At 56.7% G+C, this 15,739-nt stretch overlaps 2 protein-coding genes across 2 annotated transcripts; both read left to right on the top strand.

Moving 5' to 3' along the window:
* Window position 1: 1 nt before the first annotated feature.
* Window positions 2-2,679, top strand: LOC140656882 (protocadherin alpha-11-like; the record flags this gene model as incomplete). Its single annotated transcript, XM_072873115.1, has 3 exons — window positions 2-1,164; window positions 1,203-2,079; window positions 2,653-2,679. Coding segments are annotated over 3 exons (2,067 nt in total), but the record flags the coding sequence as incomplete, so codon positions are not given.
* An 8,533-nt stretch (window positions 2,680-11,212) lies between these two features.
* LOC140656881 (protocadherin alpha-6-like) lies at window positions 11,213-15,739 on the top strand. Its single transcript, XM_072873114.1, has 3 exons — window positions 11,213-11,275; window positions 11,671-14,322; window positions 15,683-15,739. The coding sequence occupies exons 1-3, from the start codon at window positions 11,213-11,215 to the stop codon at window positions 15,737-15,739; spliced, it is 2,772 nt and encodes a 923-aa protein (XP_072729215.1).

Below are 15,739 nucleotides of genomic sequence, written 5' to 3'. Positions count from 1 at the left end.
GCCCGTGCACCGGTTGGTGCTGACGGCAAGTGACGGTGGCCGGCCGTCGCTGACGGGCACGATGGAGCTGGTGATCTCGGTGCTGGATGCGAACGACAACGCGCCCCAGTTCAACCAGTCGGTGTATAAAGTGCAGCTGCCGGAGAGTGCTGCAGAGGGGACGCTGGTGGCTCAAGTTAACGCCACGGATCCGGACGTGGGAAGCAATGGCGAAATGACGTTCACTGCGAGCAATACTTTTCCCCCAAGAGGATTAAACGTTTTCATTTTAAATCCGAAGACGGGGGAGATCCGACTGACGGGTGCCCTGGACTTTGAAGACGTCCGTTCATACGAGATACAAATCGAAGCGACAGATAAGGGGACGCCCCCGCTGTCGGGTCACTGCAAGGTAGTGGTGGAAGTGCTGGACGTGAACGACAACGCGCCGGAGGTGTGGGTGACGTCGCTGTCGGTGCCGGTGCCGGAGGACGCGGCGGTGGGGACGGTGGTGGCGCTGCTGAGCGTGTCGGACCGGGACTCGGGGGCGAACGGGCGGGTGCGCTGCGCGGTGTGGCCGGCGGCGCCGTTCGGGCTGGTGGCGACGTTCGCGGGCTCGTACTCGCTGGTGCTGCGGGAGGCGCTGGACCGGGAGCGGGTGCCGGAGTACGAGGTGGAGGTGCGGGCGGAGGACGGCGGGGCGCCGCCGCTGCGCGCCAGCCGCGGGGTGCGGGTGCCGGTGTCGGACGTGAACGACAACGCGCCGGCGTTCGCGCAAGCCGTGTACACGGTACTGGCGCGGGAGAACAACGCGGCGGGCGCGGAGCTGGCGCGGCTGTGGGCGCGGGACCCGGACGAGGCGGGCAACGGGCGCGTGAGCTACTCGGTGGCGGAGGGCGGCGGCGGGGGCGCGGCGGCGGGCGGGGGGTGGCGGCCGGCGTCGAGCTACGTGTCGGTGGACGCGGAGAGCGGGCGGCTGTGGGCGCTGCAGCCCTTGGACTACGAGGAGCTGCAGGTGCTGCAGTTCGAGGTGCGGGCGGTGGACGCGGGGGAGCCGCCGCTGTGCGGCAACGCCACGGTGCAGCTCTTCGTGGTGGACGAGAACGACAACGCGCCGGCGCTGCTCCCGCCTGCCGGCGGCGGGCCGGGGCCCGGGGCCGCGGGCGAGGCGGCGTCGGGGCCGGGCTCGGGGGCGTTGTGGGCGTGGGCGGCGTGGGGGCTCCGGCGGGGCAGGTGGTGGCGAAGATCCGCGCGGTGGACGCGGACTCGGGCTACAACGCGTGGCTGCGCTACGAGCTGTGGGAGCCGCGGGGGAAGGGCCCGTTCCGCGTGGGGCTGTACAGCGGCGAGGTGAGCACGGCGCGGGTGCTGGAGGAGGCGGACGGCCCGCGGCAGAGGCTGGTGATCGTGGTGCGGGACCACGGCGAGCCGGCGCGCTCGGCCACGGCCACGCTGAGCGTGTCGCTGGTGGAGGGCGCCGAGGCGGCGCTGGCGGCCGCGGGCTCGTCGTCGTCGTCGTCGGGGGCGGGGCTGCGGCCGGCGGAGGGCAGCGCGGCGGCGGCGGCGACGAACGTGTGGCTGGTGGTGGCCATCTGCGCGGTGTCGAGCCTCTTCCTGCTGGCGGTGGTGCTGTACGGGGCGTCGCGGTGGGCGCCGCGGGCGGCCATGCTGTCGGGGCCCGGGCCGGCGACGCTGGTGTGCGCCAGCGAAGTGGGGAGCTGGTCGTACTCGCAGCGCCAGAGCCGGAGCCTGTGCGTGGCGGAGGGGGCGGGCAAGAGCGACCTGATGGTTTTCAGCCCCAACTTCCCGCCGCCGCCGCCCGGCCCCGCGGCGAAGGAGACGCAGCCGGAGCCGCCCGCTCTCCTGGACACGGTCAGTGGCCCTCCCTTTCTCGCCTCTCGCCCCTTCCCCCGACGCCCCTTCCCCTTCTCGGCCTTCTCGCGCGCCCCTGGGCAGGCGCTGGTGGGAGCCGGGCTCAGCCCCCGGGGCCTGCGGGCGGTGGGTGCTTGGCGGGTGCTTAAGGATGTTAATGGGACCGTTGCATCTGGCTTCGCGTCCTTGCCGGAGCCCTCCGGGTCTTGCTTTGGGGCAAAAATAAAGGTATTGCCGCACCGAGCAGCAGTTACGGTCCGCAGCTGAGGTTTGCTGTTCTGGGTGTGAGCGTTCTCCGGTAGAAGAAAATCGCTGCTGATTGCGATGAGAGGTGCCACGACATGGGCTTTGCAGACGCTCTTGCTTGCTGGTGTGTAGCATTTCCACCCGAGCTTGCTGGAGGTCTGCAAGACACGCAGGCTGTGGTGGTGACAGTCCCACCTCCCCCAGGCACTATTTACCGCCTTATTACCGTTGCTGACTGCTGACCGTGCTGGTATCAGCTGTGGTTTCTTGTGGAAAACTCTGTCCTCCTCCTCTTTGATTGTCCTTTGCAAGATCGATATTCAAGGTGACAAATGGGCCTTCAGGGTTTTCTCTCCCCGTGGTGTAATTTCTCCATTTTGGTTGGCCACCAGAGTCATTATGAAAGTAGGGAAGGCATTGTGGACTTTTGTTATGTTCTCTTTTCAAGTATGTTGTAACCGTAGTTTGTAGAATAAAGTGTTGAGGGAGAGGAGTGTGACCCAAGACAGGTGTCAGAACCGGGAATTTTCTTTTTCTGCTCCCTCTTTCCCCCAGGTTGTGGACTGTATTCCTGGCCAGTGAAGTGTCATGACGTACACTGGCCTGTTTTGGTGTTCTTTCAGTATTTGTATCAACAGCTCCACCGTTTCAAAAGCCCTGGAAATGATCTATTAAAAGAAAAACAACCAAAGAACCCCAGTAACAAAGATCTGCCCTTCCCCAACAAAACCCAAATCACATTCTCCGGCACAGTCGATACCATCCATTACGGTCAGCGTGTGCTCGTCAACATTTTTGTTTTTCTCTAAGACCATGAAATGAATGCCATTGCCATTAGAGCTGTCCCGACATCACCTTTAGAAAAAGTATTGCTGCCAGGTCTGCCACATTTCCATCCGGAAGAGCTGAAGCATTGGAAAACATGCAGGGTCAGCAGCGGAGACCCTGCCGGACACCCTGTATATGATATCTCTGTGTGGTTTTTATGGTGCTGTCATTGATGAGATGGGTCTGCAAAAGCTGGAGTGAGCCTTGAGGTGGGAAGGGAAACTGTGGCATGTTGCAGAGGTGAATGTGACAGTGGCACTGAGTAGGGCCTGGCCATGTCCTGATGTGAAGAGTGACCTTGAGCAATGGGAAGACTTGTCTGAGGGAACTGGAAATCCCTGGGAGGCCCATGGACCATGTTGTAAGACAGGAATGGGAGGTATGTGCTTGTCTTGAGAACACATGTCGCAGAGTGGGGAATGGAGGATGCCTAGAGGAAAGCATGAGGCAGGATTGGAACGAAGTGTTTCTGCCAAGGATTCTTCTCCAGGCTCCAAGGTCTCTGGAGTTGGGGGCTTTGCCGATGTTGAGATAATGCGTGGTGTTCACATGTCCACAATGTTGTATGAATACCTCCCACCAGAGACAGCCCCTTGTGCTGCCTGCCTGATGTAGGGAATATGTTGGTAGGAGGGGCTGAGATGCGGACTGTGGAATACTGTCTGATGAACCTTTGGTATAGGTGGTGTGGGAGGGTGGTACTTCAGTTGGGTGTCCCTTGTGCAGTGGTGGGCATCTATAGCAGCTTCCACAGCTGATGATATTGCCATGACCATAGAATCAAAGAATAGTTTGGGGTGGAATGGACCTTAAAGATCATCTAGTTCCACCCCCCCTGCCATGGGCAGGGATTCATTCCACTAGACCAGGTTCCTCAAAGCCTCATCCAGTCTGGCCTTGAACACTTCTAGGGAGGGGGCATCCACAAGTTCTCTTCTGGGCAACCTGTTCTAGATTCTCGCCACCCTCACTGTAGAGAATTTCTTCCTAATATCTCATCTAAAACTACCCTTTTTAAGTTTAAGACTGTTAGCCCTTGTCCTATGACTGCACTCCCTGATAAAGAGTCCCTCCCCATCTTTCCTGGGCTGCGAACGCACATTGCCGGCTCACATTCAGTTTTTCATCCACCAATACCCCCAAGTCCATCTCCACAGGGCTGCTCTCAATCCACTCATTGCCAGGCCTGTATCCATGTTTGGGATTGCCCCAACCCAGGTGCAGGACCTTGCACTTGTTGAACTTCATGGAGTTCGCACAGGCCCACCTGTCTAGCCTGTCGAGGTTCCTCTAGATGGCATCCCTTCCCTCTAGAGTATCAACCACTCCACTCAGCTTGGTGTCATCCACAAACTTGCTGAGGGTTCACGCAGTCCCACTGTCCGTGTCCCCGAGAAAGATATTAAATAATTCTGGTCCTGATATGGGCCCCTGGGGGACACCACTCATCACTGGTCTGCACGCAGACATCGAGCCGTTGACTGCAACTCTTTGAGTGCGACCGACCATCTGGCCAATTCCTTATCCACCAAAGGGTCCACCCGTCAAATCCATGTCTCTCCATTTCAGAGACAAGGGTGTTGTGCGGGACAGTATCAAATGCTTTGCACAAGTCCAGGTGGATGATGTCAGTCATCTTCCCTTGTCCACCAATGCTGTAACGCTGTCATAGAAGACCACCTAATTTGTCAGGCACAATATGCTATTAGTGAAGCCATGTTGGTTGTCACCAATCACCTCTCTCTTTAATATGTGCCTTAGCATATTTTCCAGGAGGATTTGCTCCATGATTTTGCAGGCACAGAGGTGAGACTGACTGCCCTGTAGTTCCCCAGGTCTTCCTTTGTTCCTTTTTAAAAAATGGGGATTGTGTTTCCCCTTTTCCAGTCTCTGGAAGCTTCACCGGTCTGCCACGACTTTCCACATATGATGGATAGTGGCTTAGCAACTTTGTGTGACAGTTCGCTCAGGAGCCCCGGATGCGTCTCATCAGGTCCCATGGACTTGCACACATTCAAGTTCCTTAGATGGTCTCCAAGCTGATCTGCTCCTACTGTGAGCAGTACTTCATTCTCCAAGCTGAGGTTTGCTGTTCTGGGTGTGAGTTGTTCTCCCGTAGAATAAAATCACTGCCGATTGGGATGAGAGGTGCCACGACATCGGCTTTGCAGATGCTCTTGCTTGCTGGTGTGTAGCATTTCCACTTGAGATTGATGACAAACTGCAAGACACGCAGGCTGTGGTGCTGGCAGTCCCCCAGGCACTATTTATGGCCATTTCTGTTGCTGATTGCTGACTGTGCTTGCATCAGATGTGGTTTCTTGTCCAAAACGCTGTTCTCCTCCTCTTCTTTGATTCTCCTCTGGAAGAGACGTGATGCAAGGTGACAATTGGGACTTGAGGGTTTTCTCTCCCCATGGTGTAATTTCTCCCTTTTAGGTTCTCCCAACAGAGTCATTATGAAAGTAGGGAAGGCAACATGGACTTTTCCTGTTTTTTTTCCAAGTATGTTGTAACTGTAGTTCGTAGTATAAAATGTTTGTGGGGAGGAGTGTGACCCAAGGTAGGTGTTAGAAACGGGAATTTTATTTTCCGGCTCCCCCTTTCCCCCAGGTGGTGGACTGCGTTCCTGGCCAATGGATTGTTGTGATGTACATTGTCCTGTTTTGATGTTCTTTCAATATTTGGATCAGCAGCAACAACCTTACTAAAGCCCTGTAAACCTTCTTTTCAACTAGAAAACCCCAAAGAAAACAACCCCAAATTGTCCTACACATTAGTTATAATCCATTACAGTGCTGTGCTCGTCAGCATTTGCGTTGCTCTCTCACAGCATGAAATCAATGCCTGTTGCACTTAGAGGTATCCTGACATCATGGGCTTATGAAAGGCAAGTCCTGCTTGACTAACCTGGTCTCCTTCTATGACAAGATGTCCTGCTTAGTGGACGTGGGAAAAGCTGTGGTTGTTGTTTACCTGGACTTTAGTAACGCCTTTGACACGGTTTCCCACAGCATTCTCCTGGAGAAACTGGCTGCTCATGGCTTGGACGGGTGTACTGTTCGCCGGGTAAAAACTGGCTGCATGGCCAGGCCCAAAGAGTTGTGGTGAATGGAGTTAAATCCAGTTGGCAGCCAGTCACAAGTGGAGTTCCCCAGGGCTCAGTATTGGGGCCAGTTCTGTTTAGTATCTTTACCAATGATCCGGATGAGGGCATCAAGTGCACCGTCAGTAAGTTTGCAGACGCCACCAAGTTGGGCAAGAGTGTTGATCTGCTTGAGGGTAGAAAGGCTCTACAGAGGGATCTGGACAGGCTGGGTTGATGGGCCGAGGCCAACTGTATGAGGTTCAACAGGGCTAAGTGCTGGCTCCTGCACTTGGGCCACAGCAACCCCATGCAACGCTACAGGCTTGGGGAAGAGTGGCTGGAAAGCTGCCTGGCAGAAAAAGACCTGGGGGTATTGGTTGACAGCTGGCTGAATATGAGCCATCAGTGTGCCCCGGTGGCCAAGAAGGCCAATAGCATCCTGGCTTGTATCAGGAATGGTGTGGCCAGCAGGACTAGGGACGTGATCATCCCTTTGTACTTGGCACTGGTGAGGCCGCACCTCGAAGAGCGTGTTCAGTTTTGGGCCCCTCACTACAAGAAAGACATTGAGGTGCTGGAGCATGTCCAAAGAAAAGCAACAAAGCTGGTGAAGGGTCTAGAGAACAAGTCTTATGAGGAGCGGCTGAGGGAACGGGGTTGTTTGGAGTGGAGAAGAGGAGGCTGGGGGGAGAGCTCTACCACTACCTGAAAGGAGGTTGTAGTGAGGTGGGTGTCGTTCTCTTTTCCCAAGTAGCAAGTGATAGGACGAGAGGAAACGGCCTCAAGTTGCGCCGGTGGGGGTTTAAGTTGGATATTAGGAAAAATCTCTTCACCGAAAGGGTTGTCAAGCATTGGAACAGGCTGCCCAGGGAAGTGGTTGAGTCACCATCCTTGGAGGTATTTAAAAGACGTGTAGATGTGGCGCTTAGGGACACGGATTAGTGGTGGATTTGGCAGTGTTAGGTTTACAGTTGGACTTGATGATCTTAAGGGTCTTTTCCAACATAAATGATTCTATGATTTTGTGATCATCTTTGGAAATAGTATTGCTCCCAGGTGTGTAAGATTTCCGTCTGAGATAGCTGAGGCATTGCAAAATATGAAGGGTAACCTGCAGAGAGTGCGCTGGAGACCATGTATACAATATGATCTGTATGTTTTTCTATGGTGCTCTCATTAATGGAACGGTCCGCAAAAGCTAGAGTGAGCCCTGAGGTGGGAAAGGAAACGGTGGCGTGTCGTGGAGATGGATGTGACAGTGGCACTGAGTAGGGCCTGGCCATGTCCTGATGTGAAGGGTGACCTTGAGCAGTGGGAAGACTTGTCTGAGGGAACTGGAAATCCTTGGGAAGCCCATGGGCCGTGTCATAAGAAAACAAGAATGGGAGATGTGTGCTTGTCTTGAGAACACATGTCGCAGAGTGGGGAACGGAGGATGTCTGGAGAAAAGCATGAGGCAGGATGGGAATGGAGTGTTCCTTCCCAGGATTCTTTTCCAGGCTCCAAAGTCTCTGGAGTTGGAGGCCTTGCCAATGTTGAGATAGTGTGTGGTATTGAAACACCCACAACGTCCTTTGAGGTATGGAGATCTCCCATCAGAAACTGCCCCTTGTGCTGCTACTCGCCTGCCATAGGCAACGTGTTGGTAAGAGGAGATGAGGTGCTGACTGCTGAATATTTTCTGATGAACCTTTTTCTCCTGTTTTGGGAAAGGTGTTGTGGGAGGGTAGTGCTTCAGTCGGGTGTCCCTTGTGCCAGTGGTGGGCATCTATAGCAGCTTCCACAGCCATCGATATTGCCATGATGATTCCTTGCTCTTCCTCAGGTGGGATGTGTAAGGGGATGTGATGAGGAGGTGGGTGTAATCTGTGTGTGCTTGACTTGCCCTACTTGTGCACTTGCACAGATGACCTCAGTAGAGATGGTGTGTCCCCTTGTCACGCTTAGCTCAGCTATGTGCACGTACACGCCAGATCCTTCACAGCAGCCCAGCTCTGGTTTTCTGTGGTACAAATTCTCCCACCCAGTTGATATCGTGAGTGCACTTGCGCTTCGGCATTTGGTGTGGTTCTCTCGAAGAACGAAATCTGTGTGGACTGGGATCAGAGCTGTCACAGCTCTGATCACAGAATTTTTAAGAACTGTAATGTGCAGCTCTGTTGTGTTTCCATCTGAGATTGCTGAAAAGGCGAAAGGACTGAGGCTGAAGGTCTCTTGCACTGGGGAAGAGTCTGCCAGACAACGCATGTCTTTGCAGTCCTGCGTGTGTTCTTTGTGCCAATCGTGAGGGAAGGTGAGGATGTGCGAAGGCCTGCATCATGCTCAGAGTGGGTTTTATTGCTGGGGCATGCTGTTGTGGTGGAGCAATGTCTGGGCATTGTGGCAACGATCCTCTGAGTGGCATGGAGTAGGGCTTGGGGCATCTGTCACAGGGAGGGTGACCTTGAGCGGGGAAGAGTCTTGCCTGAGGAAATGGCGATGCTGTGTAGAACGTAGACTGTGTCATTGGTGAAGGACTGGTGAATGTCTGCTTAGCTGGAGATCTCATTTCGCAGGGCACGGGAAACAGGATGCCAGTAGAAAACCTTGGTAAAATGCGCAGCAGGCAATGGTGCTTGCCCGGGATCCTCTCAGGACCTCTAGAAGTTCTTCATATGCTTGCGCCTTGGTGTTCTCTGTGCGATTCCTGCCAGATGTGAAGACATGTGCCATACACACCTTTGGTCACTTGTTTTTGATGTGGAATGGTGTTGATCAAACAGAAGCTTTTCTGAATTTTGATCAAATTTGGCCAGCCTTCTCTGAACCTCTCTTTGGTTACTTTTCTGCTCTTAGTCTTGCTAGGGAGGGGAAGGAGTGGTCTCCATATTCAGGATGTTGGCAATCCTTGTGTTTCAATAGAGAGGAATGGGATCCTCTGGTTTTGTTCTCTCCTCTCACCAAAACCACCCACCCTTTTGCTTCTCTTTCTCTCACATTGGCAATGTGTTGGCAATGCTGGATGAGATGCAGAGTGCTGAATTTTGGGAGCTGTTGGGTAGCAGAGTTTCGGGCAGCTGGCCATCAGTGTGGGGATGGCTTTTCCAGTCTCCTGAGCTGAGTTTCATGTTGAGAGAATGTCCTTAGCTTTCAGGTCTCCCTCTTGCTTCGCCTGTGATAGAAGTGGATAAGGGAGCCTTGCGCACTGTCCAGTCACGTAAAAACTTTTGGAGAATGTGAGTCATTTTTTTCTGTCCAGCATCCCCAGAAATCTCTGATAGAGTTAAGAGACAGTGTCCCTTAGAAGCAATTCTGCTGCCCTGAAAATGTTTCTTTTCTGAAGAAGCAACCAGTGATGCTACAGGTAAGTTGCTCACACCTGAAGTGGATGTCTTTGAGAGACAGATGTATTTTTATTCCTGTTTAGTCGTGGTATCTTCATGTTGGTTTGACCAAATGTTGACTGGATTGGACCAGCAAAGCACCACTGCCTGCTCTCATTCCTTTCTTGCTGCTTCCAGGCAGTGTGAGCAGGTGGCAGCAATCATGGATGAGGGAGGGACCCCAATGTATTTCTTGGAGTGGGTGAGTTGGGAGTTGAGGGGATGTTCTCAGTGAAAATGTCGTGGTGTTACCTTCATGGCTGTTAATGGGTGGATGATGCCAGTGAGTGAGAGGTATTCTGTGGGGACTAAAGCCCCTGGGTACCGAGACTCTTGGTGTGTTGTTCTGGCAGAGCGTGCCTGCCTGAAAGGAGAAGCACAACCTTGCCATTCATCATGCAGGTGGAAGATGAGGCCAGAAGAATAGCTCTTCATCGAGGTATATGACGAGTGCTTGGGAGGTGTGGTTGCCCCGTTCTTTTTCAGCCTTCTTGGAGGATTGGTGTGCTGGGCTGTGATGGGTTTGTGTCCCCAAAGGAAAGACACCCCCCCCGTGCATTGTTTGGGCTCATTTGAGCCTGTTTGCACAGATGTCCAAGTACCTGGAGCTTGGGCTTGTGTTTCCGAGGGTGGTGGATTCTGTTCTGATGTAGCAGAGCTGTTCTTTGCCATATGATTGCCTTGCTGTGTTACTTGCTGTGTCCATGACAGGACTGGGAGCTGAAGAGTGTGGTCTTCTTCCAGAAAGGGAGGGATGGGGAGGTGGAGGGGCAGCCTGTCTGTCTTGCATAGACTGGAGGAAAGGCTGGAGGTTGTTCCTCATCTCGAGAGCTGGAAGGTGGCAGGGAAGAGGAATGAAAGCTCTTGCCAAAGGGCATGTCCGTGCTCCATGTCAAGGGTGGTGTAGACATGTAGGAAATACTTTGGTGAAGGCGAAAAGAAAACAAGAAACAAGTATGGAAAGCAGAAGAGAAGGGGAGGCAAGGATAGGGCAGGGCGAAGGCAAAACAGAAAAAAGGAAGCGAAGGAGAAGTAGGAAAAAGAAAAAGATGAAAGGAAGAGAAAGGAAGAAGGAAAGAACGAGAAAAGAAGAAGTAAAGAATGAGAAAGGAAGATGGAAAGGAAGGAATCTATGGAACGAAAAAGCAAGCAAAGAAGAAAGAAAGAAGGAAGAGAAAGGAAGGAAGGAAGAGATGATAGCAGAGATTACCAGCATGCACTGTCATTATATGCTGAATGGAGTTGAGGATCCTGGGTACTCAGGGACGCTGTGCAAGGCTCGATGGAAAATGGTGAGGAAGAGGAAAGAGCTCTTGCCAAAGGGCATGTTCGTGCTCCATGGTGAGAGTGATGTAGTCATATAGAAAACCTGTTGGTAAAGCAGAGAAGGAAGAGGCAAAAAGGGAAGAAGAAGTGAAGGGGAGGGAAGGACAGGGAAGAGAGGAGGAGAAGGAGAAGTAAGAAGAGAAGGACGGAGGGAACAATGGAGAGAAAGAAAAGCAAAGGGGAACGAAGCAAGCAATAGTGAGAAAGAAGAGAGAGAAAGGAAGAAACGATAAACCGGTTTTGTAGCATGCACCGACGCTATCGGTGCACACAGAAAGGTGTGGATCGAGAGAAAGGAAGAAAGCAAGCAGGATGCTAGGAAGGAATGAAGCAAGGAAATAAGAAAGGAATGAAAGAAGATCACAAAGAAGAGACAGAAAGGAAGAAGCCATAAAGGAAACTACCAGGGTGCACCGACGTTATCGCTAGACGCTGAACGGAGTTGGTCCCTAACAGCCTCTGCCTTGGTGAGAGTACCGGGCTCCGGCGCTGATGCCCGTAATTAGCGCGGATGGATCCGCCTTTGACGGTCTCCACGGCGGCGCCGGAGGCGACTGGTGAGCTGCGAGCGGGGGTAAAGAAGAGGGAAGGATGAAAAGAGAAGGGAAAGGGGAGTATAGGTTAGGAGACGGCAGGGCAAGAACGAAAAGCAGAAGAAAGAGAAGAACGTAAAGGAAGAGAAGAAAGAAGAAAGAGAAGGAGGACAGAGAAGAAAGCAAGAAAGAGAAAAGGAAACAGAGAAGAAAAAAGGTGTAAGATAAATGAAGAAAGAAACAAAGAAAGGAGGAAGAAGGAGGGGATGAAAAAAGAAAGGCATCTATGCGATCAAAGAGCGAGGAAGCAAAGAAGAAATAAATAAGGAGGAAAAACAACAGGGAAAAGAATGAAGAAGAAAAGAAAGAGGAGGAAAGAGGGGAGAGACGACAGAGGAGGCGACCAGCACGGGTCCGGGAGCGCGGGCGCTCGTAGGGAGCGTGTGAGGCGGCGGAGCAGCACACGGTGTCGCTGCAGGCTCAGAAACGGCGGCGGAGCGGCGAGGCGGCTCCGCCCCGGTGCGGCGGAGAGCCCGGCTGTGAGCGCGGGGGGGCGGCGCGGGGCGGGCAGGAGAGCCGGTGCGTCCGGGCGGCGGCGGGGAGCCGTGCGGGGCTCGTGGTGCGGGTGGCGGCGGCGGCGGCGATGGTCGTGTGCTGGGGGCTCGTGGTGCGGGTGCTGGTGCTGCAGGCGGCCTGGGCGCTGGGCGGCGGGCAGGTGCGCTACTCGGTGCCGGAGGAAGCCAAGGCCGGGACGGTGGTGGGCCGGCTGGCGCAGGACCTGGGCCTGGCGGCGGGCGAGCCGGAGGCGCGGCGGCTGCGGCTGGTGGCGCAAGGCCGGCAGGCGAGCGTGGAGGTGAGCGGGGCGAGCGGGGCGCTGGTGGTGAGCTCGCGGCTGGACCGGGAGGAGCTGTGCGGGAAGAGCGCGCCGTGCGCCCTGCGCCTGGAGGTGCTGGTGGAGCGGCCGCTGCGCGTCTTCCACGTGGAGCTGGAGGTCACCGACATCAACGACAACGCCCCGCTCTTCCCCGCCGCCCGGAAAAACCTCAGCATCGCGGAATTGTCGCTGCCAGGGTCTCGTTTCCCGCTGGAGGGCGCGTCCGATGCAGATATCGGAGCCAACGCGCAGCTCTCCTATACGCTCAACCCCACGGAGCACTTCAGTCTCGATGTAAAATCTTCTGATGAAAACAGGAAATCTTTATTCCTGGTGCTCGCGAAATCTCTGGACCGCGAGAGGGTGCCTGTGCACCGGTTGATGCTGACGGCGAGTGACGGTGGCCGGCCGTCGCTGACGGGCACGATGGAGCTGGTGATCTCGGTGCTGGACGCGAACGACAACGCGCCCCAGTTCAACCAGTCGGTGTATAAAGTGCAGCTGCCGGAGAGTGCTGCAGAGGGGACGCTGGTGGCGTGGGTGAACGCCACGGATCCGGACGAGGGTCTTAATAAGGAGTTCTCTTACAGTATCGTCAGCTCGCTTCCTGCTGGTGAGAAAGGTATATTCAGCATTAATCTGAAGACGGGCGAGGTCAGACTGACTGGCGCCCTGGACTTTGAAGACGTCCGTTTACACGAGTTGCAAATCGAAGCGAGAGACAAAGGTTGGCCCCCACTGTCGGGTCACTGCAGCGTGGAGCTGGAGGTGCTGGACGTGAACGACAACGCGCCGGAGGTGTGGGTGACGTCGCTGTCGGTGCCGGTGCCGGAGGACGCGGCGGTGGGGACGGTGGTGGCGCTGCTGAGCGTGTCGGACCGGGACTCGGGGGCGAACGGGCGGGTGCGCTGCGCGGTGTGGCCGGCGGCGCCGTTCGGGCTGGTGGCGACGTTCGCGGGCTCGTACTCGCTGGTGCTGCGGGAGGCGCTGGACCGGGAGCGGGTGCCGGAGTACGAGGTGGAGGTGCGGGCGGAGGACGGCGGGGCGCCGCCGCTGCGCGCCAGCCGCGGGGTGCGGGTGCCGGTGTCGGACGTGAACGACAACGCGCCGGCGTTCGCGCAAGCCGTGTACACGGTACTGGCGCGGGAGAACAACGCGGCGGGCGCGGAGCTGGCGCGGCTGTGGGCGCGGGACCCGGACGAGGCGGGCAACGGGCGCGTGAGCTACTCGGTGGCGGAGGGCGGCGGCGGGGGCGCGGCGGCGGGCGGGGGGTGGCGGCCGGCGTCGAGCTACGTGTCGGTGGACGCGGAGAGCGGGCGGCTGTGGGCGCTGCAGCCCTTGGACTACGAGGAGCTGCAGGTGCTGCAGTTCGAGGTGCGGGCGGTGGACGCGGGGGAGCCGCCGCTGTGCGGCAACGCCACGGTGCAGCTCTTCGTGGTGGACGAGAACGACAACGCGCCGGCGCTGCTCCCGCCTGCCGGCGGCGGGCCGGGGCCCGGGGCCGCGGGCGAGGCGGCGTCGGGGCCGGGCTCGGGGGCGTTGTGGGCGTGGGCGGCGTGGGGGGCTCCGGCGGGGCAGGTGGTGGCGAAGATCCGCGCGGTGGACGCGGACTCGGGCTACAACGCGTGGCTGCGCTACGAGCTGTGGGAGCCGCGGGGGAAGGGCCCGTTCCGCGTGGGGCTGTACAGCGGCGAGGTGAGCACGGCGCGGGTGCTGGAGGAGGCGGACGGCCCGCGGCAGAGGCTGGTGATCGTGGTGCGGGACCACGGCGAGCCGGCGCGCTCGGCCACGGCCACGCTGAGCGTGTCGCTGGTGGAGGGCGCCGAGGCGGCGCTGGCGGCCGCGGGCTCGTCGTCGTCGTCGGGGGCGGGGCTGCGGCCGGCGGAGGGCAGCGCGGCGGCGGCGGCGACGAACGTGTGGCTGGTGGTGGCCATCTGCGCGGTGTCGAGCCTCTTCCTGCTGGCGGTGGTGCTGTACGGGGCGTCGCGGTGGGCGCCGCGGGCGGCCGTGCTGTCGGGGCCCGGGCCGGCGACGCTGGTGTGCGCCAGCGAAGTGGGGAGCTGGTCGTACTCGCAGCGCCAGAGCCGGAGCCTGTGCGTGGCGGAGGGGGCGGGCAAGAGCGACCTGATGGTTTTCAGCCCCAACTTCCCGCCGCCGCCGCCCGGCCCCGCGGCGAAGGAGACGCAGCCGGAGCCGCCCGCTCTCCTGGACACGGTCAGTGGCCCTCCCTTTCTCGCCTCTCGCCCCTTCCCCCGACGCCCCTTCCCCCTTCTCGGCCTTCTCGCGCGCCCCCTGGGCAGGCGCTGGTGGGAGCCGGGCTCAGCCCCGGGGCCTGCGGGCGGTGGGTGCTTGGCGGGTGCTTAAGGATGTTAATGGGACCGTTGCATCTGGCTTCGCGTCCTTGCCGGAGCCCTCCGGGTCTTGCTTTGGGGCAAAAATAAAGGTATTGCCGCACCGAGCAGCAGTTACGGTCCGCAGCTGAGGTTTGCTGTTCTGGGTGTGAGCGTTCTCCGGTAGAAGAAAATCGCTGCTGATTGCGATGAGAGGTGCCACGACATGGGCTTTGCAGACGCTCTTGCTTGCTGGTGTGTAGCATTTCCACCCGAGCTTGCTGGAGGTCTGCAAGACACGCAGGCTGTGGTGGTGACAGTCCCACCTCCCCCAGGCACTATTTACCGCCTTATTACCGTTGCTGACTGCTGACCGTGCTGGTATCAGCTGTGGTTTCTTGTGGAAAACTCTGTCCTCCTCCTCTTTGATTGTCCTTTGCAAGATCGATATTCAAGGTGACAAATGGGCCTTCAGGGTTTTCTCTCCCCGTGGTGTAATTTCTCCATTTTTATTCACCGCACGGAGTCATTTAAGCAGGGAAGGCATTGTGGACTTTTCTTATGCTCTTTTTCGACTTCCAGTAGAGCAGGTTGCTCAAAGCCCCATCCAGCCTGGCCTTGAAGGCTTCTAGGGAGGGGGCATCCACAACTTCTCTGGGCAACCTGTTGTAGATTCTTGCCACCCTCACAGTAGAGCATTTCTTCCTAATATCTAATCAAAAAGTACCCTCTTTCACTTTAAAAGCATTACCCCTTGTTCTATCACTACACTCCCTGATAAAGAGTCCCTCCCCATCGTTCCTGTAGGCCCCCTTAAGTAGTGGAAGGCCGCTATAAGGTCTCCCCGGAGCCTTCTCTTCTCTAGGCTAAAGAACCCCAACTCTGTCAGCCTGTACTCATAGGGGAGGTGCTTCATCCCCCTGATCATCTTTGTGGCCCTCCTCTGGACCCACTCGAGCAAGTCCATGTCTGTCTTATGCTGTGTGCCCCAGAGCTGGACACAGTCCTCCAGGTGGGGTGTCATGAGAGCAGAGTAGAGGGGGGAGAATCACCTCCCTCGACCTGCTAGCCACACTTCTTTTGATGCAGCCCAGGACAGGATTGGCTTTCTGGGCTGCGAGTGCACATTGCCGGCTCACATTCAGTTTTTCATCCACCAATACCCCCAAGTCCATCTCCACAGAGCTGCTCTCAATCCGCTCATTGCCAGGCCTGTATCCATGTTTGGGATTGCCCCAACCCAGGTGCAGGACCTTGCAGTTGTTGAACTTCATGGAGTTCGCACAGGCCCACCTGTCTAG

The sequence above is a fragment of the Ciconia boyciana genome, chromosome 9 (assembly GCF_034638445.1).
Source record: "Ciconia boyciana chromosome 9, ASM3463844v1, whole genome shotgun sequence".
Lineage (NCBI taxonomy): Eukaryota > Metazoa > Chordata > Aves > Ciconiiformes > Ciconiidae > Ciconia > Ciconia boyciana.
Note: the sequence above shows the minus strand (reverse complement) of the source record. Positions and strands in the feature narration are given on the sequence as shown.